At 42.2% G+C, this 23,006-nt stretch overlaps 1 protein-coding gene across 9 annotated transcripts in view; it reads left to right on the top strand.

The window, feature by feature from the left end:
• The window catches only part of FHOD3 (formin homology 2 domain containing 3), a 521,883-nt gene that overhangs the window by 216,944 nt on the left and 281,933 nt on the right, over positions 1-23,006 (top strand). For all 9 annotated transcript variants that reach the window (NM_001191215.1, XM_010818738.4, XM_005224047.4 and 6 more), the window contains exons 4-5: positions 13,978-14,045; positions 21,156-21,261. In NM_001191215.1, coding sequence (NP_001178144.1) covers positions 13,978-14,045; positions 21,156-21,261 — 174 coding nt within the window. The remainder of the gene's footprint in view (positions 1-13,977; positions 14,046-21,155; positions 21,262-23,006) is intronic.

The raw sequence follows: 23,006 nt of genomic DNA, 5'->3' as shown, positions 1-23,006 counted from the left end.
CTGGGCCCAAAGCCCCCCTACCTCCAGGGGACGTTCTGAGCCTGAGCTGTAAGCCACCCTCTTCTGTGTTGGCAGGAGGGGCCTTGCACACTTTGGACCTGGCAGTGTCAGAGTTCTGGGAGAATGGACAACCTTGGGGAACACAGGCTGATCCCAGCCCTACATTTTACACGTGAGGGTTCTACTTTGGGTCTGACTGTTGTGCGCTCTTGAGGTTTGTTAGGAAGGGTTCCGTGTTTTACTACTTAGGCCCCAGTCCCCCGACGCTATCCCCTGCCCAGGCACCTTTTCCCCTGATGCTCTGACTTAAGACTCTCAAAGTGAGTTTCAGTGGCAAGAACCATCTTTTTCCTTATAGGCCCCACCACCCTTGGGAAGCTGGCAGGCCATCCTCTGCTCCTGGGTGAGCCCTTCACTCTCTAGTCTAAGCTGAAGAGGAGGCCAGTGCAGCCGTGGTGCGTCTGACTTTGTGTATGGTGAGGCCTGGATGCAACATAAAAGGAACACCCAGTTCCTTGAACTCAGAGTGTCCCCCAGCATTGAAAGCTCCAAACCACACCACCCGTGGCCTGGCTAGCCCAGCAGCAAGGAAGCCAGGACCTGGACTGGGGAGAAGGACTGCTTCTCCTTTGGCCTGTGTAGGCCTCTCGAGCCCATCAAAGGGCTGTCAGCAGTCTTTGGTTTGGGTATGATGTCTGATGTGGGAAAATGTCTGCTGGCTCCTCTTCTACCAGCAGGAATTGTCCCTCTTCATAAAATGACAAATTGATATTTATGAACATCCTTGGTCCCTGATCCTTCCTCACCTCTAGGTAAGCAGTGATGTCTCCTAAAATGTACATTCATCAACAGAACAGTCAGGTAGGGCAGAGGGCCTGTTCAGTACCGTGCGTTTTTTAAGACAGATGGCAGTTTTGAGTTTCAGTTAAGCACCGTGGTTTTATTTTATACCACAGTGTTGGTTCTTTCTAGAGAGATAATATCAATTACCTTTTCAAAAAAAAATCAGTACTCTAGAGTAATATTTCTTTGAATGAGTATTTGGTCATTTAAATCTCAACCACAAGAGTGGCGATTCCAGTGTTGTTCTCATATGATACGGGGGCCAACCCATGACATTTATTAAAATGTTTATTACATAGAACAAGGAAAGGTTTGCAGTACTTTGGGAGAGGGTATCTTTGGCCATAAAAATGAAACTTTGCTGCCTATCACTTTTATGAAAGATTTAAAAATTAAAAGAAAAAGCTACAATTTAACAGACACTGGGTGGAAGGATTTCTGAGGTACACCTCATCTAGGGCTTTATAGCTTATGGAATTAAAAAATGAAGTATTTCAAAGGATATTTCAGCCAAAATATGTAATATAAATAAAGTTATTACTCTTTTGAGCTTTGATTTAAAAAAAAACACATGAAAATTTACAACTTGCTTTCAGAAGTCTTTTTGATAATTTTCTCACATTAAAGAGAGAATTATTATTTGGAAACCATAATATTTTTTTTTTCAGCTTTGTTTGAAATGTTTGTGCCTAGTTGTGTCGGACTCTTTGTGACCCCACAGACTGTAGCCCACCAGCCTCCTCTGTCCATGGACTTTTCCAGGCAAAACTACTGGAGCAGCTTGCCATTTCCTACTCCAAGGGATTTTCCCAACCCGGGGATCGGACCCACGTCTCCTGTCAGCAGGCAGATTCTTTACCAGTGAGCCACCTAGGAAGTGGAATAGATAGTTATTTAAATAAAATGTATAACTAATTTTTAAAAAGTTGGAGACAATTGGAAAGAAAATTGCTTACTCCTTGAACAGAAATTACTATTTGTTTTAATTAAGACAACTGGTAAAAAAAAAAAAAAAGACAGGGAGAGATTTCTGGCACCACTCAAGGATATGTTTGGCATTTGTTCAGGATGTTTCTCATCAAAGGCTGAGGCCTCCCTGAGGTCTTCTGTCCCAGTGTCACAGAGAAGTTATTTGTGATGTCCTGGAGGTTAAAAACACAGAGAATGCATACCAATTAAAAGATAGATTGGATAAAAACAAGTTTCAACTGTATCGACAAGAAACTCTACATAGACAAGTTAGAAATAAAAGGATGGAGAAAAGACAGACCATGCAAACATGAACCAAACACTCACTAATCATTTACGTATTAGAAAAATAGACTTTAAAAAGGAATATTTCCAGGGAGGAAGAGAAACATTACATGGTGCCTGTACGTGTGTGCTCAGTAGCCTAATCATGTCGGACTCTTTGTGACCCCATGGACTGTAGCCCACCAGGCTCCTCTGTCCATGGGATTTCCTAGGCAAGAGTACTGGAGTGGGTTGCCATTTCCTCCTCCAGGGGATCTTCCTGATCCAGGGATCAAACTTGTATCTCTTGCATCTCCTGCATTGGCAGGCATGTTCTTTACCACTGTGCCACCTGGGTGACTGATTACATGGTGATAGATGGTCTATTAACCTAAAATCCATAGCCTTTCTAATTGTGAGTATACTCAACACTTGAACTTCAGAGGACCTAAAGCAGAGGCTCATAAAGCTGAAAGAATAAATAGACAAATCCAGTATAATAAAGATTTAAATACTCCTCTCACAGTAAAATATAGAACAGATAAACAGAAAATTGATTAAGAGAAGACCTGAATAGTACTATCATTCAACTTGACCTAGTGAATATTTATGGATTGGTTCAGCCAATAACAGCAGAATACACATTCTTTTCATGTGTCCATGAGACAGTCATCAGGATAAACCATATTCTGGGTCACAAAATAAACCTTAATAAATTATAAATATTTGATATCATAACAAAATATATATTTTCACCATAAAGAAATTAAACTAGAAATTGATAACAGAAAGATATCTGGAAAATCCTCAAATGGTTGGAAGCTAAGCAGTAGCATAGCTCCTAAATAAACCAGAGATTAACATCAACAACAAAAAACTCCACAGGTTTAAGTTATTCCCTTTTGAAATGAATGAAATGTTCACAACCATAAAATTTTGAATGGAAAGAAAAGAAAAACAATATATGTAAATTTTCAGAATACTGCTGAAGTAGTACTTAGAAATTTATAGCGTTAAATACTTACATTCAATAAGAAGAAAGTCCTCAAATCATTTAAGTTTTCACCATAAAAAACTAGAGCAAAAGAGAAAATTAAGCCAAAAGTAATCAATAAAATAGAAATCAGAAAAGCAATGAAAAATGGAATGAAATTAAAAGCTGATTCTTTGAAAAGATCAATAAAATCTATACTCTTATAGCCTGACTGACCAAGCATGAAAGGGAAAAGACAGATCACCCATATCAGGGATTAAAGAGAGGCTGCAGTAGTCAGTAAAAGGATAAGGGAGTATCATGAGAACAGCTTTTGTTGTTGAATGATATTGAATAATCCATAGCTTAAAACCTTTTATTAAAGGGAACTCCAGGTGCAGGTAGCTTCATTGGAGAATTCTGCCAAACATTTAAAGAATCAGTAACACCAAGTCTGCACAAACTTATTCTCGAAGATGAGAGAACATTCCCAGCTCATGAGGTTGGCATCAACTCAATGTCAACAACATCACAAGAAATGAAAACTGTAGATTAATGCTCCTTATGAATATGAATGTAAAAATCCTCAACAAAATGTTGTAATTGTCAACTGAATCTTTTTTTTTATCTATTAATACTTAATCCCTATTTGAACCCTCCTACTCTGTTGGTGGGAATGTAAACTGGTGCAGCCACTATGGAGAACAGTATGCTGCTACTGCTAAGTCACTTCAGTCGTGTCTGACTCTGTTTGACCCCATAGATGGCAGACCACCAGGCTCCACTGTCCCTGGGATTCTCCAGGCAAGAACACTGGAGTGGGTAGCCATTTCCTTCTCCAATGCAGGAAAGTGAAAAGTGAAAGTGAAGTTGCTCAGTCGTGTCTGACCCTCAGCGACCCCATGGACTGCAGCCTTCCAAGCTCCTCCGTCCATGGGATTTTCCAGGCAAGAGTACTGGAGAATGGTATGGAGTTTCCTCAAAAAACTAAAAATAGTTGCCAGATCCAGCAGTCCTACTCCTGGGCATATATCTGGACAAAACTACAATTCAAAAAGATACACGCACCCTTTATGTTTATAGCAAGACCATTTATAATAGCCAAGACATGGAAACAACCATCGACAGATGAATAGATAAAGATGTGGTACATATATTCAGTGAAATGTTACTCAGCCATAAAGAAACAATGAAATAATGCCATTTGCACTAACATGGATGGACCTAGAGATTATCATACTAAGCAAAGTAAGTCAGAGAAAGACAAATACCATATTATTATCACTTATATGTGGAGTCTAAAATACGATACGAACTTATCTATGAAACAGATTCACAGACACAGAGAACACTTGTGGTTGCTAAGGGAGAGGGATGGCATGGGAGGTTTGGATTGGGAGTTAGGCACTAGCAGATGCAAAGTGTTACATATAGAATGGATAAACAACGAGGTCCTGTTGTATAGCACAGGGAACTATATTTAATATCCTGTAATAAAACATAATGGAAAAGAATATGAACAAAAATATATAAAACAGAATCACTTTTCTATACAGGTAACATAACATTGTAAATCAACTATAGCTCACAAAACTACTTAATCTTCATTTTAAAAACTGATTATTTTGATTGTAGCACCAAGTGCTAAAACCTTAGCAGCCAGAACACAGCAAACCATAATCATTATTCACATGAATTGGAAGCCATGATAGATCACTGGTAACTAAAAGAGACATAAGCAAGAAAGTTACATAAGCAAGAAAGTCTAATGCAAGCCTTATTATGTTGTAAAGAGGTACCTGGCATTGAATCTCTCCTCTACTGATGCCCTTCCTGGACAAGAGAAATCTGCCCTTGTTCTTCCAGATATATTAGCCCCATGCTTGCATTTGAGAACTTTATTCTTATTAGAAGTGATATTGGCTAAAAACAAAGTCTGTCCCTCTAGATTTCAGGTTCTGATATGTTAGCTGTAGAAACTGGAGGAAGAGTGGTCTCCCAGGGACCTGGCTTCTACTACAAGGGGGATGCAATTCACTCTATTTATTCACTTCAGTTCAGTTGGTCAGTTGGTCAGTTGTGCCCAACTCTTTGTGACCCCATGAACCGTAGCATGCTAGGCTTCCTGGTCCACCACCAACTCCTGGAGCTTACTCAAACTCATCTCCATCAAGTTGGTGATGCTATCCAACCATCTCATCCTCTGTCATCCCCTTCTCTTCCTGCCTTCAATCTTTCCCAGCATCAGGGTCTTTTCAAATGAGTCAGTTCTTCGTATCAGGTGGCCAAAGTATTGGAGTTTCAGCTTCAGCATCAGCCCTTCCAATCAATATTCATGACTGATTTCCTTTAGGATTGACTGGTTTTATCTCCTTGCTGTCCAAGGGACTCACAAGAGTCTGCTCCAATACTACAGTTCAAAAGCATTAATTCTTTGGCGCTCAGCTTTCTTTATAGTCCCAACTCTCACATCCATACATGACTACTGGAAAAACCATAGCTTTGACTAGACAGACCTTTGTTGGCACAGTAATGTCTCTGTTTTTTAATATGCTGTCTAGGTTGCCATAGCTTTTCTTCCAAGGAGCATGTGTCTTTAATTTCATGGCTACAGTCACCATTGGCAGTGATTTTGGAGCCCTCAAGAATAAAGTCTGTCACTGTTTCCATTGTTTCCCCATCTATTTGCCATGGAATGATGGGACCAGAGGCCATGATCTTAGTTTTTTGAATGTTGAGTTTTAAGCCAACTTTTTCACTCTCCTCTTTCACTTTCATCAAGAGGCTCTTTTGTTCTTTGCTTTTTGCCATAAGGGTGGTGTCATCTGCATATCTGAGGTTATTGATATTTGTCCCAGCAATATTGATTCCAGCTTGTGCTTCATCCAGCCCTGCATTTCCCATGGTGTACTCTGCACAGAAGTTAAATAAGCAGGATGACAATATACAGCCTTGACATAATCCATTTCCTATTTGGAACCAATCTGTTGTTCCATGTCTGGTTCTAACTGTTGCTTCTTGACCAGCATAGAGATTTCTCAGGAGGCAGGTCAGGTGGTCTGGTATTCCCATATCTTTAAGAATTTTCCACAGTTTGTTGTGATCCACACAGTCAAAGGCTTTGGCACAGTCAATAAAGCAGAAGTAGATGTTTTTCTGGAACTCTCTTGCTTTTTCGATGATCCAATGGATATTGGCAATTTTATCTCTGGTTCCTCTGCCTTTTCTAAATCCAACTTGAACATCTGGAAGTTCATGGTTCACGTACTGCTGAAGCCTGGCTTGGAGAATTTTGAGCATTTCTTTGCTAGCGTGTGAGATGAGTGCAATTGTGCAGTAGTTTGAGCATTCTTTGGCATTGCCTTTCTTTGGGATTGGAATGAAAACTGACCTTTTCCAGTCCTGTGGCCACTGCTGAGTTTTCCAAATTTGCTGGCATATTGAGTGCAGCACTTTTCTTTTTTTTTTCCCTAACTTTATTTTATTTTTAAACTTTACATAATTTTATTAGTTTTGCCAAATATCAAAATGAATCCGCCACAGGTATACATGTGTTCCCCATCCTGAACCCTCCTCCCTCCTCCCTCCCCATACCATCCCTCTGGGTCGTCCCAGTGCACTAGCCCCAAGCATCCAGTATCGTGCATCGAACCTGGACTGGCAACTCATTTCTTACATGATATTTTACATGTTTCAATGCCATTCTTCCAAATCTTCCCACCCTCTCCCTCTCCCACAGAGTCCATAAGACTGTTCTATACATCAGTGTCTCTTTTGCTGTCTCGTACACCGGGTTATTGTTACCATCTTTCTAAATTCCATATATATGCGTTAGTATACTGTATTTATGTTTTTCCTTCTGGCTTACTTCACTCTGTATAATAGGCTCCAGTTTCATCCACCTCATTAGAACTGATTCACATGTATTCTTTTTAATGGCTTAGTAATACTCCATTGTGTATATGTACCACAGCTTTCTTATCCATTCATCTGCTGATGGACATCTAGGTTGCTTCCATGTCCTGGCTATTATAAACAGTGCTGCGATGAACATTGGGGTACACGTGTCTCTTTCCCTTCTGGTTTCCTCAGTGTGTATGCCCAGCAGTGGGATTGCTGGATCATAAGGCAGTTCTATTTCCAGTTTTTTAAGGAATCTCCACACTGTTCTCCATAGTGGCTGTACTAGTTTGCATTCCCACCAACAGTGTAAGAGGGTTCCCTTTTCTCCACACCCTCTCCAGTATTTATTATTTGTAGACTTTTGGATCGCAGCTATTCTGACTGGTGTGAAATGGTACCTCATAGTGGTTTTGATTTGCATTTCTCTGATAATGAGTGATGTCGAGTATCTTTTCATGTGTTTGTTAGCCATCTGTATGTCTTCTTTGGAGAAATGTCTATTTAGTTCTTTGGCCCATTTTTTGATTGGGTCATTTATTTTTCTGGAGTTGAGCTGGAGGAGTTGCTTGTATATTTTTGAGATTAGTTGTTTGTCGGTTGTTTCATTTGCTATTATTTTCTCCCATTCTGAAGGCTGTCTTTTCACCTTGCTGATAGTTTCCTTTGATGTGCAGAAGCTTTTAAGGTTAATTAGGTCCCATTTGTTTATTTTTGCTTTTATTTCCGATATTCTGGGAGGTGGGTCATAGAGGATCCTGCTGTGATGTATCTCGGAGAGTGTTTTGCCTATGTTCTCCTCTAGGAGTTTTATAGTTTCTGGTCTTACGTTTAGATCTTTAATCCATTTTGAGTTTATTTTTGTGTATGGTGTTAGAAAGTGTTCTAGTTTCATTCTTTTACAAGTGGTTGACCAGATTTCCCAGCACCACTTGTTAAAGAGATTGTCTTTAATCCATTGTATATTCTTGCCTCCTTTGTCAAAGATAAGGTGTCCATATGTGCGTGGATTTATCTCTGGGCTTTCTATTTTATTCCATTGATCAATATTTCTGTCTTTGTGCCAGTACCATACTGTCTTGATAACTGTGGCTTTGTAGTAGAGCCTGAAGTCAGGTAGGTTGATTCTTCCAGTTCCATTCTTCTTTCTCAAGATCGCTTTGGCTATTCGAGGTTTTTTGTATTTCCATATAAATTGTGAAATTATTTGTTCTAGCTCTGTGAAGAATACTGTTGGTAGCTTGATAGGGATTGCGTTGAATCTATAAATTGCTTTGGGTAGTATACTCATTTTCACTATATTGATTCTTCCAATCCATGAACATGGTATATTTCTCCATCTATTAGTGTCCTCTTTGATTTCTTTCACCAGTGTTTTATAGTTTTCTATATATAGGTCTTTAGTTTCTTTAGGTAGATATATTCCTAAGTATTTTATTCTTTCCGTTGCAATGGTGAATGGAATTGTTTCCTTAATTTCTCTTTCTGTTTTCTCATTATTAGTGTATAGGAATGCAAGGGATTTCTGTGTGTTGATTTTATATCCTGCAACTTTACTATAGTCATTGATTATTTCTAGTAATTTTCTGGTGGAATCTTTAGGGTTTTCTATGTAGAGGATCATGTCATCTGCAAATAGTGAGAGTTTTACTTCTTCTTTTCCTATTTGGATTCCTTTTATTTCTTTTTCTGCTCTGATTGCTGTGGCCAGAACTTCCAAAACTATGTTGAATAGTAATGGTGAAAGTGGGCACCCTTGTCTTGTTCCTGACTTTAGAGGAAATGCTTTCAATTTTTCCCCATTGAGGATAATGTTTGCTGTGAGTTTGTCATATATAGCTTTTATTATGTTGAGGTATGTTCCTTCTATTCCTGCTTTCTGGAGAGTTTTTATCATAAATGGATGTTGAATTTTGTCAAAGGCTTTCTCTGCATCTATCCCAGGGATGCAAGGATTCTTCAATATCCGCAAATCAATCAGTGTAATACACCACATTAACAAATTGAAAAATAAAAACCATATGATTATCTCAATAGAGTGCAGCACTTTTATAGCATAATCTTTTAGAATTTGAAAAAGCTCAACTGGAATTCCATCACCTCCACTAGCTTTCTTCGTAGTGATGCTTCCTAACGCCCACTTGACTTTGCATTCCAGGATGTCTGGCTTTAGGTGAGTGATCACACCATCATGGTTATCTGGGTCATGAAGATCTCTTTTTTATAGTTCTTCTGTGTGTTCTTGCCACCTCTTCTTAATATCTTCTGCTTCTGTTAGGTCCATACCATTTCTGCCTTTATTGTGCCTATCTTTGCATGAAATGTTCTTTTGGTATCTCTATTTTTCTTAAAGAAATCTCTGGTCTTTCCCCTTCTATTGTTTTTCTCTATTTCTTTGCATTGATCACTGAGGAAGGCTTTCTTATGTCTCCATGCTATTCTTTGGAACTCTGCGTTCAAATTGGTATATTTTTCTTTTCTCCTTTGTTTTCACTTCTCTTCTTTCTCAGCTATTTGTATGGCATCCTCAGACAACCATTTTCCTTTCTTTTTCTTGGGGATGATCTTGATCACTGCCTCCTGTACAGTGTCACGAACCTCTGTCCATAGTTCTTCAGGCATTCTGTCTATCAGATCTAATCTCTTGAATCTATTTGTTACTTCCACTGTATAATCGTAAGGGATTTGATTTGGGTCATACCTGAATGGTCTAGTGGTTTTCCCTACTTTCTTCAATTTAAGTCTGAATTTGGCAATAAGGAGTTCATGATCTGAGCCACAGCTCCCAGTCTTATTTTTGCTGACTATATAGAGCTTCTGCATCCTTGGCTGCAAAGAATAAAATCAATCTGATTTTGGTATTGACCATCTGGTGATGTCCATGTGTAGAGTCTTCTCTTGTGTTGTTGGAAGAGGGTGTTTGCTGTGACTAGTGCATTCTCTTGGCAAAGCTATGTTAGCCTTTGACCTGCTTCATTTTGTACTCTAAGGCCAAATTTGCCTGTTACTCCAGGTGTCTCTTGACTTCCTAGTTTTGCATCCCAGTCCCCTGTAATGAAAATGACACCTTTTTTGGGTGTTAGTTGTAGAAGATCTTGTAGATCTTCATAGAACCATTCAACTTCAGCTTCTTCAGCATTACTGGTTGGGGCATAGACTTTGATTACTGTGATATTGAATGGTTTGCCTTGGAAATGAACAGAGATCATTGTGTCATTTTTGAGATTGCATCCAAGTACTGCATTTCCAACTCTTTTGTTGACCATGATGGCTACTCCATTTCTTCAAAGGGATTCTTGCCCACAGTAGTAGATATAATGGTCATCTGAGTTAAATTCACCCATTCCAGTCCATTTTAGTTCACTGATTCCTAAAATGTTGATGTTCACCCTTGCCATCTCCTGTTTGATCACTTCCAATTTACCTTGGTTCATGGACCTAACATTCCAGGTTCCTATGCAATACTGCTCTTCATATCATTGGACTTTACTTCCATCACCAGTCACATCCACAACTAGGTGTTGTTTTTGCTTTGACTCCGTCTCTTCGTTCTTTCTAGAGTTAGTTGTCCACTGATCTCCAGTAGCATATTGGGCACCTGCCCACCTGGGGAGTTCCTCTTTCAGTGTCCTGTCTTTTTGCCTTGTCATACTGTTCATGGGGTTTTCAAGGCAAGAATACTGAAGTGGTTTGCCGTTCCCTTCTCCAGTGGACTACGTTTTGTCAGAACTCCCCACCATGACCCGTCCGTCTTGGGTGGCCCTACATGGCATGGCTCATAGTTTCATTGAGTTAGACAAGGCTGTGGTCCATGTGATCAGTTTGTTTAGTTTTCTGTGATTGTGGTTTTCATTTGGTCTGCCCTCTGAAGGAGAAGGATAAGAGGCTTATGGAAGCTTCCTGATAGGAGAGACTGACTGAGGGGGACACTGGGTCTTGTTCTGATGGGCGGGGGCATGCTCAGTAAGTCTTTAATCTAATTTTCTGTTGATGGGCGGGGCTGTGTTCCCTCTTTGTTGTTTGGCCTGAGACCAAACTATGGTGGAGGTAGTGAAGATGATGGTGACCTCCTTCAAAAGGTCAGGTGTACGCAGTGCTGCAGTCAGTGTCACCGACTCTCCAGCAAGCCACCACTGACCCACGCCTCCACCAGAGACTCCTGGACACTCACAGCAAGTCTGAGTCAGTCTCTGTGGGATCACTGCTCCTTTCTCCTGGGTTCTGGTGTACACATGGTTTTTTTTGTTTTGTTTTGTGCCCTCCGGGAGTCTGTTTCCCCAGTCCTGTGTAAGTTCTGGTGGCTCTATGGTAGGGTTAATGGGACCTCCTCCAAGAGGGCTCATGCAATACCCAGGTCTGCTGCACCCAGCGTCCTTGCCCCTGTGGCAGGCCACTGCTGACCCTGAGGAGACACTCCAATACAATTCTGGCTCAGTCTCTGTGGGGTCTCTGGGTCCTTGTGTGCACTAGGTTTGTTTGAGCCCTCTGAGCATCTCTGGCGGTTATGGGGTTTGATTCTAAACGTGATTTCGCCCCTCCTACCATCTTGCTGGGGCTTCTCCTTTGCCCTTGAGCGTGGGGTATCTTTTTTTTAGTAAGATCCAACATTCTCCTGTTGACAGTTGTTCAGCAGCAAGTTGTAATCTTGGAGTTTTTGCAGGAGAAGATGAGCGCACATCCTTGTAGTCCGCCATCTCTATTTCTTACTCATGTCTTTTGAGTCCACACATATATAAATACTTTAGAGGTCGACTTGTGAGTCATTGGGCCTCATTTTTTAGGGTCTGTGATGAATTAGATGTTTAGTTTGGGGATGGTTGATTCCTTTGGAGTCTTCCCGGCTCCTTGTGTTCAGGAAGACAAGGAGTGATTCTCTCTCAATCAAAACACTGCATAATTATCAAGCGACTGGGGGTTGCATATTGTATTTACAGGTGTGGAACTGCATAATGGGCAAACACTAGGAGGCCCTGGGGTCAGACCCCACAGGATCCTGCCTCTGCTTCTTAAGCTGTGTAGGTAGTAAGTCTGGAGGAGACTGGCCTGCCCCAGGAGCTGAGAGAACAGGTGTCTGCTGCATGATGAGTTGGTATGTGGTGGGGGGTGGGGGCGGCAGGGCTGTGTGACCAAGGATTGGCAGACCACGGAAGGGATTTGGGGTTTGTTAGTGCCGTGGGCAGCCACTGAAGGGTTTGAATGGGGGCAGGGATGTTTTCAGGTGATGGTTTTCACCCTGTCCTTCCGGCCTTGGTCTGGAGGATGGGTGAGAAGAGGGGAAGTGGGCAGGGTGTCCATAGGAAGCCCTTCGAGGAAGCTATTGCCATTCAGAGGCTGAGCCAGGCCCATGCTCCATCATTTTAAGTCTCTCTAAGATGGGAACCTTCCATCACCTCAGATGGGGCACTTCTAGAGCCACAGTACAAAGGGGCATATCTTTCTCACAACCAGACTTCTGCTAAGTCATTTAGATCTGTGCATTTCATCCCCTTCCACTCACACGAGAGGAGAACATGGTTTTGCCCACCACCTCCCCCCATAGGCTGGCGTTGAAGCCCAAGATTGCCTACCATGCAGGTGACATTACTTTGAAATCTATAATTCTAAGTATTTTAAGTAATTTTGCATTCCACTGCATCATTTCAGTGCTGGATTTAATACATACAACCATCTTCTACTAAATCTACTATTATCTGTTCCCTCTTTTTGGATAAGGAATCCAAGGCTTAGAGAGGTAGTATACTTCACCCAAATCACATACCAGGTTGAAATGCAGGCCCTTGGATTGCTTAGTCTTTGCTCTGAGTTCATTCTTCACTACTGTACCCTCAGTGCCTAGAACAGCGCCTGGCAGGTGCTCAGTAAATGTGCTCTGGATGGTTTATATTGGGGCTCTCTGACACACAGTGTTAGAAACCCAACCCTGGGCAGCTGAGCCACCTGGGAAGCTGAGCGGAATCCATGCTCCTGGGAGTCTGCATGCACCAGTAGAAGTGGATGCTCCCTGCATTCTCCATGCCTTCAGCACATTCTGGCACCGCCCCACTGACCAGTGAAGACTTGGGGCATACCCATCTGCTACTTCTGCCCACTGTAACTGCTGGAGGGTGGGTCCTGGGTCAGGCTCCCCTCCTCATGCATGAGGCCTGGCCCAACTAGTACATGTTACATGTCACTAGTTATAGAATTCAACCTGAGTATCGAGCCCCAGAATACTGACGGGCTCCTACATCTGCCTTGCTCCAGGCCAGGACTCATCCTCGAACCCATCTTATATGAGGGAGAGTCCAGATACAGGCAGAGCTAAGGCTAGGTCCCTGCTGGAAGGGCTGGCAGCAGGTGGGAGCCAGTCAGTCCTTAGAGACATCATGCTGCTCTTGGTTCTCTTGAGGTGAGCATCAGATTCCATGGAAAAGAAAGCAGTTTGAAGCTTCCTGAGCCCGACTGTGGAGAGTATGGTGATGCAAGCCTGTGAGACGAGGAAACAGAAGGATGAGTTCCGTTTTGACTATGTTAATTTTCCCGATAGATTTGGCTATCAACTATCAAGTCTGTGGTGGTGGTTTAGTTGCTAATTCGCGTCTGACTCTTGAGACCCCATTAACTGTAGCCTGCCAGGCTCCTCTGTTCATGGGATTTTTCTAGGCAAAAATACTGGAGTGGCTTGCCATTTCTTTCTCCAGGGGATTTTCCTGACCCAGGGATCGAACCTGGGTCTCCTTTATTGGCAGGCAGATTCTTTACCAACTGAATTACTACGTCTGTAAACAGCTGGAGCTCTGGAGAGAGGGAGGTGGGGGCTGAGGGTGCAGATCAGGGCACTTCCCCACACTCACAATCCCCTCTTCCTGCCTCCTGTAACGGCTGGACTGTTCTTTGCACCATTAGAGGTGGGGCTGCATCCTGAATGAAATGAATTTGTTTTACTCACCTTTCCAGCGGAATTTCTGTAATTGCTCACACCCTGTCTCTGTTTTTACCATCTGTTGAGTCAGTTTAATGAATTTTATATGGTGTGTTCTTTATTTCAGAAAAACTGTACAACTCCACTGGACGAGATTTAAGAAGGGCCCTCTTCTCCCTGAAGCAGATATTTCAGGTAAAAAAAAAGAATACTCTCAGGTTCTGTTTTTGCATTGCTGTGGGGTTAGATGCAGACAAGTTTATGCCTTTTACTGATTACAAAAAGAGAAATGCTTTAAAGTACAAAGTAAATTTCGGTCAAAACATCAGTTAAGAGTATTTTTACCGTATCAAATATTTCAAACAATAGAAAGTAAAGAAAACATCATCAGAATCACAATATTTTTCCACGTTTACTTCAGATTTTAAAAACATACCTACTACAGATGTAATTGAAGTCTTCTGTTCAATACTGGCCACTCTCTCGGGGGCTTTTCTCTGCTGAATGTCAGATATAGTGTTTACCATGCAAATGCACATTTCGATACTAGTGGTGCATATTCGCCCACAATATGTGAAATTCGTTTGTGTCAATTGTATATGCATGATATCATGCAGCATGTATCCTGATGCAGTTTACTTAGAATGAGATCAGTGTGGGCATGACCCAGGTAGCTCTGAGTGTCCACTGTGTGAAGGAAGCACAGTTTGTTTCATTCATCGTCTGTTGGTGGACAGTTGCGTTCCTCTCCAGGGCTCTGCTGTTATAAACCATGCTGCTAGGGACACGCCCCCTTGTGTGCATGTGCTGGCATCTCTGTTAGGTTCCATCTTATCCTTTGCCCCAAACTTTCCCTCTGCTTCTCCCCTGGGCAAGTCACGAGCTTAGTGAAGAGGGCTGGGACTGGGGTGCAGGCAAACTCCAAGCTGTCACCCACAGGAGATTTCAGGGGAGAGAGACAGAGAGCCAGGGGCAGAGAGTGAGGCCGCTGTGCCAGGGCAGGGTCAGGAAAGGCCAGATGAGCTTCGTGGAGAAGATGGCGTTTGCATTGAGCTTGTGTCTGTGTAGGTTCATCATTCTCGCTCTCATGATATTAGACTCTAGGGTGTAGTCAGTCCATTTGTCTTTAGTTCCCATCTCCTTCACATCCTTAAAGAGTGTTCTGTCAGTGATAGCTCCAGCCTGAGTGGCCGTCTCCTTCATGGATGTTTTCTGTCTCAGGGGGATTGGCAGAAAGGCAGGCCAATAGGCCATCCTGCCTGCACGTTCTTGTCCCGTTTTAAAACCTGCTCAACTGTTCACGCCCTCATCTTTTTCCCAGAGCAGAGCCCTTCTCAGTGATTGTGCTTTTGGAGATGAGTCCTCATTTCTCAGCTTCCCACACTACAGGTGTGACCCCGAGTCACCATTGTCCCTTTAGATCACACATCTCAGAAGTGCCTTGAGGTTTGGGGTCAGCCTTGATTCAGGCTGTTTCTTCTGGGAGAATTGTAACAGCTGTTGTGGACACTGTTCCGTCCTTCACGACTCAGTCCATCCTCCAGCTTCCACCAGAGGGGGCTCACAAAGTCCTTCTCATGCTGGTTCCGTGTAGCCTTCTGTGTTACATCTGAATCTCAGTACAACCCACCTCCCTGTCCTTTGCTGCAGTAACATCTCACTGTGATTGTGTTCTGGGAACAAGCCATGCCCTTTCTTTTCTGTACCTTCACCCCCAGACCTATTGCTTCTATCCCAGGATGGTTCCTCCCCACATCCACTCCCCATGTCTCTCAGTTTCCCACCCCATGTCTCCTCCTGCCAGGGATTCTCTAGATGAACCCTTACGGCAGTCAAGGGCTCTCCAAATACCTCTATTCCTGTGCTTACCTCTGGAATAGAACTTGAGATACTCTAGCTCGCTTGTCTGAGTCCAGTCACCTGTGAGCTCCTGGAGTCTATCCCTGGCTCTTTGGGGCCTCATGCAATGGCTGATGCTACTGAAGCAATAGATGAACAGACCAGGCAATTGGAATACTCTTCTCAAGGGTGTCTATCTTCAGTCTTTCCTCTCTTTTAATTGAGTAAATGCTTCGCTATTTACTTGTTCCCAAGTTTCACTTCCCATGTATTCATCAGTGTCTCTCTGCCTCTTTTTTTCTTTTTTCAATTTCAATAAGCTTTCCCCAGCCCCGCTAAACTTATTTATTTTTAATCGAAGGAAAATTGCTTCACAATATTGTGTTGGCCTCTGCCATACATCAACATGACAGCCATAGGTATACATGTGTCCCCTCCCTCTTTAACTTCCTTCCTATCTCCCACCTCTTCCCACCTCTCTAGCTTGTTACAGAGCCCTGGGTTGAGTTCCCTGGGTCATACAGCAAATTCCTATCAACTGAACAAAACAGAACTTCTTTACCCTCTGTTATGTCCTTCTCTTGAACTCAGATTCCTGACAGCAGTTGGGCTGGACTCTTACTGCTGGAAGTCCACACTCATCACACTCCACACCCTCACTCTTACAGCCCTTCAGCCTGCTTGCTGTTTCCATTGTTCAGCTTTTCCATTGTTCACCTCACTGAGTATCCAGATGGTGGCAGAACCACACAGAGAAGAGCTCTTCCAAGTAACTCTGAAACATTGCAGTTTGTGTACTCTGGGTAGAATATACTCTGAGAAGAAAAAGAACCATGCACGCGTGCAGATCAACTGTTTATAATAATCATCTTGCTGGTAGTAGTGTTAGTATTGCTATTCTGATACTGCAGTTTGTGTGTTTTCTTATTTTGTTATTCTTAGAGTTCTTAAGGATTAGGGTTCTTAGTGTGTGGAAGAAAGTTGATGGAAAGATAAAACAGTTAAGTTAAAAAAACTCTGGATTTCTGAATTTAATTAGAAGTGTTGAAATGAACCCATGGTGTTTATTATCCTAACAAACTTGCACGAAAGCATATTTCTAGCACTAAGTTTATTGAAAAGTACTAGAAGCAATGGTCAACCCATTAGCAAAAACCACTACTAGCACAGAGATTGTGGTCTTAAAATACTGAAAGGAACCAGAGTTCTTGGAGAAATAGCTGACTTCAAGTCTGGCCTAGGAAATGGGTAAAATAAACTTGGAACGTATTATTATACAGATAGCAAGGAAGCTATCAAATAAGACTAGGATTATTGCCAGAGGAACTTGGGAGCATGTTGAAGGTCTCCCACTGGCTGGCTGAAGATGGACAATATAAGCATCAACAAGCATGATAGTTACAGTGGACTGAAGCACATCAGCGTAATCTACATCGACGAGTTCATAACAATACTGAAGAGTAACAATGAATTGGTTCGCAATGGAAGAAAGATGGTGGTGAACCAGCTCTTGATTTTGAAAAATGGGTAAAATTCTAAAATCACACATTTATCTTACTTTTTCCTATATGAGCTTTAGGATAATCAAACAGTAGTTGAGGGAAGGTATGCTTATAAAAATATTCTAGCTATTTAGTAAGAAGGAGTGATATACTTAGAGTATCACTTAGAACATCAGAGTTTTGCAACCCTGAATGAATTAATGGATCTAGGTATGGAGATTTAAGGAGAAGGCAATGGCAACCCACTCCAGTACTCTTGCCTGGAAAATCCCATGGACGGAGGAGCCTGGTAGGCTGCAGTCCATGGGGTGGCAAAGAGTCGGACACAACTGAGCGACTTCACTTTCACTTGTCACTTTCATGCATTGGAGAAGGAAATGGCAACCCACTCCAGCATTCTTGCCTGGAGAATCCCAGGGACGGTGGAGCCTGGTGGGCTGCTGTCTATGGGGTCGCACAGAGTTGGACACAACTGAAGTGACTTAGCAGTAGCAGCATGGAGCTTCAAGACCTGCTGACACAGTGGAAATGAGATACAACCAGCTATTACGTACCTCCTCGTGGAAACTCACACTGCCATTGAGGATGCAGTCATATCAACAGATTCAACCCTGCATGTGTCTGACCCTGCCTCTCTATGTGGTAACTAATTTACAAATTATCTAAGACAGAAGCACATGTTAAACCACACCACAAGTAATCAACACAACCCAGAATACAGTCTACTCTGTAGGACAAATGATATAGCTTCTTCAACACACAGATTTCAAGGGAAAAAAAGAGATGATTTAAAAGACATTTTAAAGTTGTATCAACTAATCGCCACATGTGGATCTTATTTCGATCCTTCTACAAAATGTAAAAAAACAACAACAACTGTAATTTTGAGACAGTTGAAATTGGTCATTGTCCAGTTGAAACTGGACATTTGATAATATTAAGAAATATTCATTTTTATGGTGAGTATTAATTTTTTATGGTGATTACATAATTTTAAAAAGAGTTCCTATACTCTGGAGGTACATATTAGAATATTTATGGATTGAATGATGTGACATCTGGGATTTGCTTCAAGTGAATATGGCAGCAGACAGGGTGGGGTGATAGATGGGACAGGATTGACGTGAATTGATTGGCACCTGGCTCCCTAAATTGTTCTCTCTTCTTTTGCATATTTCAAGTTTTCCATGGTGAAAAAGTTAAAAGATACATTGAGCACATGGCGATCTGGTTTTATACCCCCTCACATGCTTGTTCTGTAGTGCTATCTCTCTGAATTCTCAAGGCTACTGTTTCCACCTTTTACTCAGCAGAGCCATATTTTTGAACAGCCTTTGTTGGCATTATGTAGACAAGGATGAAGACGTTTGCTCCCAGAAGTTTAATCTTTTGGAAGACCACAGACCTGTTTGGAAGACCACAGACCTGTCCGTCAAAGAGCTCCATCCATGGAGCTTCCTGTTTGGAAGACCCCAGACCTGTCCGTCAAATAGCTCCATCCCACAGTGGTCTTGGGTGGATTTGACAGCCAGCAAGCTGTCTGCAGTTTAGATCACCTTCTTCCACACCAGTGTGTCTGCATCTCTCTCATCTTTTGGGTTTCCTTGATGTGTGGAGGTTCCTTTTGGAACTCCAGTGTAGAGGGTGTAAAAACACAACCATTGGTCATTTGGATTGAGTTGAATATTCCTTGATTACCAGGTGTCAAAAAAAAAGATCACAGGTTAAAGTGTGGCTATTAATCTGAATTCGAGGATAATCTCTTATTAGTTCATGTTAACATGTTGATTTCATTGGAGTCAGAAAGCAGTGTTTCAAAAATCATTTATTTATTAATGCCCATATACGTTAAGGTATGTGTTCAAAATCCTGCACGTTGCCAATTTGGAAGACATTTTCTACATTTATTATCAGTATATTTTAATTTCCTAAGTGCTTTATCTACATATGTGCATCAATTTTAGTTAGGGTTCTGGATTATTTTTATAAACACTGCCCAGTGTCTTTTTCCAAGAGCCTTTGCTAGACAGTCAGCTCTCTGCTATATTAATATTAGTGATTAGCTTGAGTGGTTTCTTGAGAGCTTGTTCTCACTTTTTCACCATGAAGTCATGTGTGAATCTAGTTTTAGTTAAAGTAATAAACATTTGTTACATGCTTGGAAAAACTTTCTGACTAGACATGAGCTCATCTAAATGTTCGCTTTTCACATATGCTGATGGAAAAGAATATGGATGGAGGGAGAATTATTTTTATTTCCTTCATACATACGAGTGTAAAGTGATTTTCCAAAAATCATGATACTGTCCCATTTTCTCTTGCTTCCAAAGCCATGATTATCTTCAAGTCTGAGTTAACACAGCTGTCTTTCATTATCGTCGGGGCACGGCAGTGTTCACCCCTCCCCCCAGTGCCCTCTGAATGTTAAGAGTGTGTTTTTGGTTCAAAGGGAGTATCTGCCTGGCCTACCACCTCCTCCCCCACCCCCACACCCCTTTGCTCAAGTCCTCCATCCATATAATTGGAAAATGCCATAAAATCAAAATGAGAGGCTGCTTTCAACATGGAGACAGGAGAATTATGCCAGTGTGTCTAAATTACTTTTTTCTTTTCTGGAGATAGACCGTGGTTGCTGACCGTTTCTATAATAATAACCTTTCATTATTCTATTAAACTTTCTACTACTTACATCACTGAGGTTTTTCATTTTTGTTCTGTTGTTATAATTGAAGATGAATGTATCCTAGCTGCATTTGAGACAAGGCAGGGTCCAATCAAGGAAATCTCCCAAAACAGTAGTGGAAAAGTTTGTCTCACAGGGCTCTATCGAACTTGGTACTCCAGGCAAGGGGCTGGCTGACCATAGTTAGGTCATCTTGGCCAAAGTTTTGCCATTCCTGAGTCTTCATCTGTGAAGGGAAGGCAGGATTAGATGAGTGATTCTTGAACTGTTGCCCTTTAGGATGGATTTCCTTAGGAATTTAATGTCAGAACCTGGACCCCACCCCAGAAATTCTGGTTAAACCCGTCTGGGAGGGGGCTGTTTCCTGTTCCTTTTTAAAAGCTCCATCGATGATCCTAATGTGAGGGAGTCAGGGGTGAGAAGAAGACCCTGAGCGCCTCTGTAACCCCTGTAGAGCTTATTAAGCACCGGTTGCTGGGCCCCACAGTGGAGCTTCCTGTTCAGTAAGTCAGGGTGGAGCTGGGTACTTTGCATTTCTAACCAGTTTCCAGCTGACGCTCAGGTACCTGTGGCTCCGGAGATCTGTCTTTGAGAACCACCCTATTAGATGACTCCAGTGATTCCTTCCAGGTCCTGCCTTCTGTGATTAGACTGCAGGCTGACTGCAGTGGCTCTTTTGAGGGACAGTGTGGCTGCTCCAGACACACGGCGGATTCTGTATTCTGCCTCCTTGCTTGTCCTGTGAGCAGCACAACTTGGGAGGTGGAGAAACTGCTCCTTTACTTTCTCAGATGCTGTTTGCAAGACCCTTGTACCCTTCCTCAGGGACTGTCCTTTGAAACACACGTGTGGCTTTGAATCCTTCACACGATGGTCTGTACTGCAGGCCAGTGTTTCCTGTGTTGAAACCCAGCAGGCTTCATGTGGCCGGTCCCTGGGGACCTGTGGGGGCCTGGAGCCTGGTGATTTCTGAAGAATGAAAACCAGATCACTATAAATATTCCTGACAGTCAGGGGATTCATTTGCTTTATCTTTATTAGATTGCCCAGAAGGCAATAATTGGTCTTTGGCAAACAACGACGTGAAGACTGGTTGTAAAATTCCTCTGGCAACAGTTAAGATGCTTCATTTGAATAGAGCCGAACAATCTTCAGAGGTCAGTCTGGAGTCAGAGGCTTGTACGTAGTTTTCACTGTACAGCCGGGATGGACGATGGACCGGGACAGTATTTGAAGTTTCTCTCTCTCTTTCTCTTTTTTTCTTTCCCTGTTTCCTGCCAGGATGACAAGGATTTGGTGCATGAATTTGTAGTGGCTGAAGGTCTGACGTGTTTGATCAAGGTGGGAGCTGAGGCAGATCAGAACTATCAGAACTACATTCTGAGGGGTAAGTTACGCTGGGTAGGTGGCACCCAGCCCCTCCAGGAACTTCAATACCGAGAGCTTTTTAAAAAGACTTGGATTACCAGGTAAGGTGACGAAGACATCCTGTAGCAGAAGATGACTCCTTCATCAGGTTTTATCAGTTCTCGTAACTTAGAGACCGAGTTCATTTTACTGACTTTACGTGAAGTCTCTTCCTAGTCATTGAGAAAAGAGAGCATTCTGCACACTAGGTTCTTTATATTCTCTTTTACTTAGTGAGGAAAGGGACATACCATGTGTCTTGAAAAAGGCCTGCTTTGCAGCACAAAGCCCCCTAAAACCAACAAGGCCAATTATTACCTGGGAAAAATACTGTCTACAACTTGGGTTATGCCCGGGAGTACCTGTAAGAAGCATGCATTCCTCATCAGGTCTGGGGTGGGCCCAGAATCTGCATTTTAAAGAAGGATGCTGAAAACTACCTCTGTAATCTCGTTTTTTTACAAAGTGGTGCATGTGTGGTGTTTGCAGCACTGATTACTCTTCCAGTTCATAAAGTAAATGCTCTTTTCAGAGTTAAAGTATCTTTGTGTACCTTCATGTAAATAATTTTCTTTGCTTCCATAAAGTCTGTGAATAGGCAGGGTGGGCATTATTAGGTTGGATCATGTGACATAACTATTATCAACAGTATTAACTTAGCAGAGAAAAAATTTAATGTAGTTCAGTATTGTCTCCATTTTGCAATTGAAAAAGCTAACTCAAAGAGTTTGAGCACTTGCCTAAAAAATTCACTTCTTCTAGTGTGAAGTTGACCACGGGCCATATCCAGGCACTGGGGTGCATCATGGCTGATTGGGGTCCTGTTCCCCCTTCTGTACCTATGCCTGTAACTCCACAACTCTGTGCTCATATAAGCAAGAAAAAGACCTTCTTTTCTTTTCCCTGGATGAAGGCAAAATGCACAAAATGTGGCTTAATAGCAAATGTCCTTGGTTAGAGTTGAATGAAATGCGCACAGGGAAGCAGTCTCCTGCAGTTTCCTGTGTGTTTTAACCCCGAGAAGGTTTCTTATGTGCTGACTTGTGACCCAGCACCTGGAACTCTCTGGATCCTTTCCCGTTTCCTCTGTTTCTGGAGAGCCACTGCAACCAGGGCAGAAGCAAAAGGGAAAACTGAGCACTCATTAAAAAAAAATTTTTAACAATGTATTGTCATAAAAAAATTTTAAGGATGTATTGTCATGTCAGTGTTAATCATTTCTGTTCATTTTGATAAGTGCCAGGTGTGTGTGCGAGAGAGGCTTCCTCAGCCTCGGATTCTCTGCTCCATGTGTTTGTCAGGCTGGCGAGGCACCTCCTTCTGTCCACCTTCTATCTTTTCCTGGATGTGTGGAAGAGTCTCACTACAAGCTGTTGGTCCAAATGCTCTATGGATGAATTTTATGATTTCTGGTCTCAATGTCATTAAATCATTTATATGGAAGCTTTTATGGTATGTGTAGACAAATTAACCATAGACTTTGTCCTGCAAATGCAGCAGTCCTTCTGTGTCTGAAAAGACGTGTAAAGGCCTTGATGCTCATCCTCATATTTCCATCTCCACTGGCCCAGCACCTGGAAGAGGGCATGGCACAGAAATAAGGAGCATTTCCTCTGGGTTATTTTCCAGGTTACTTATACCGTGGATGCTCATAAGTTGAACCACGTGGAAAGAAGTATACCTAAAATTGCCTAATTCTGAATACTGGGTCCAAATTGACAGTGT

This window comes from Bos taurus, chromosome 24 (assembly GCF_002263795.3).
Source record: "Bos taurus isolate L1 Dominette 01449 registration number 42190680 breed Hereford chromosome 24, ARS-UCD2.0, whole genome shotgun sequence".
NCBI classification, from domain to species: Eukaryota; Metazoa; Chordata; class Mammalia; order Artiodactyla; family Bovidae; genus Bos; species Bos taurus.
Note: the sequence above shows the minus strand (reverse complement) of the source record. Positions and strands in the feature narration are given on the sequence as shown.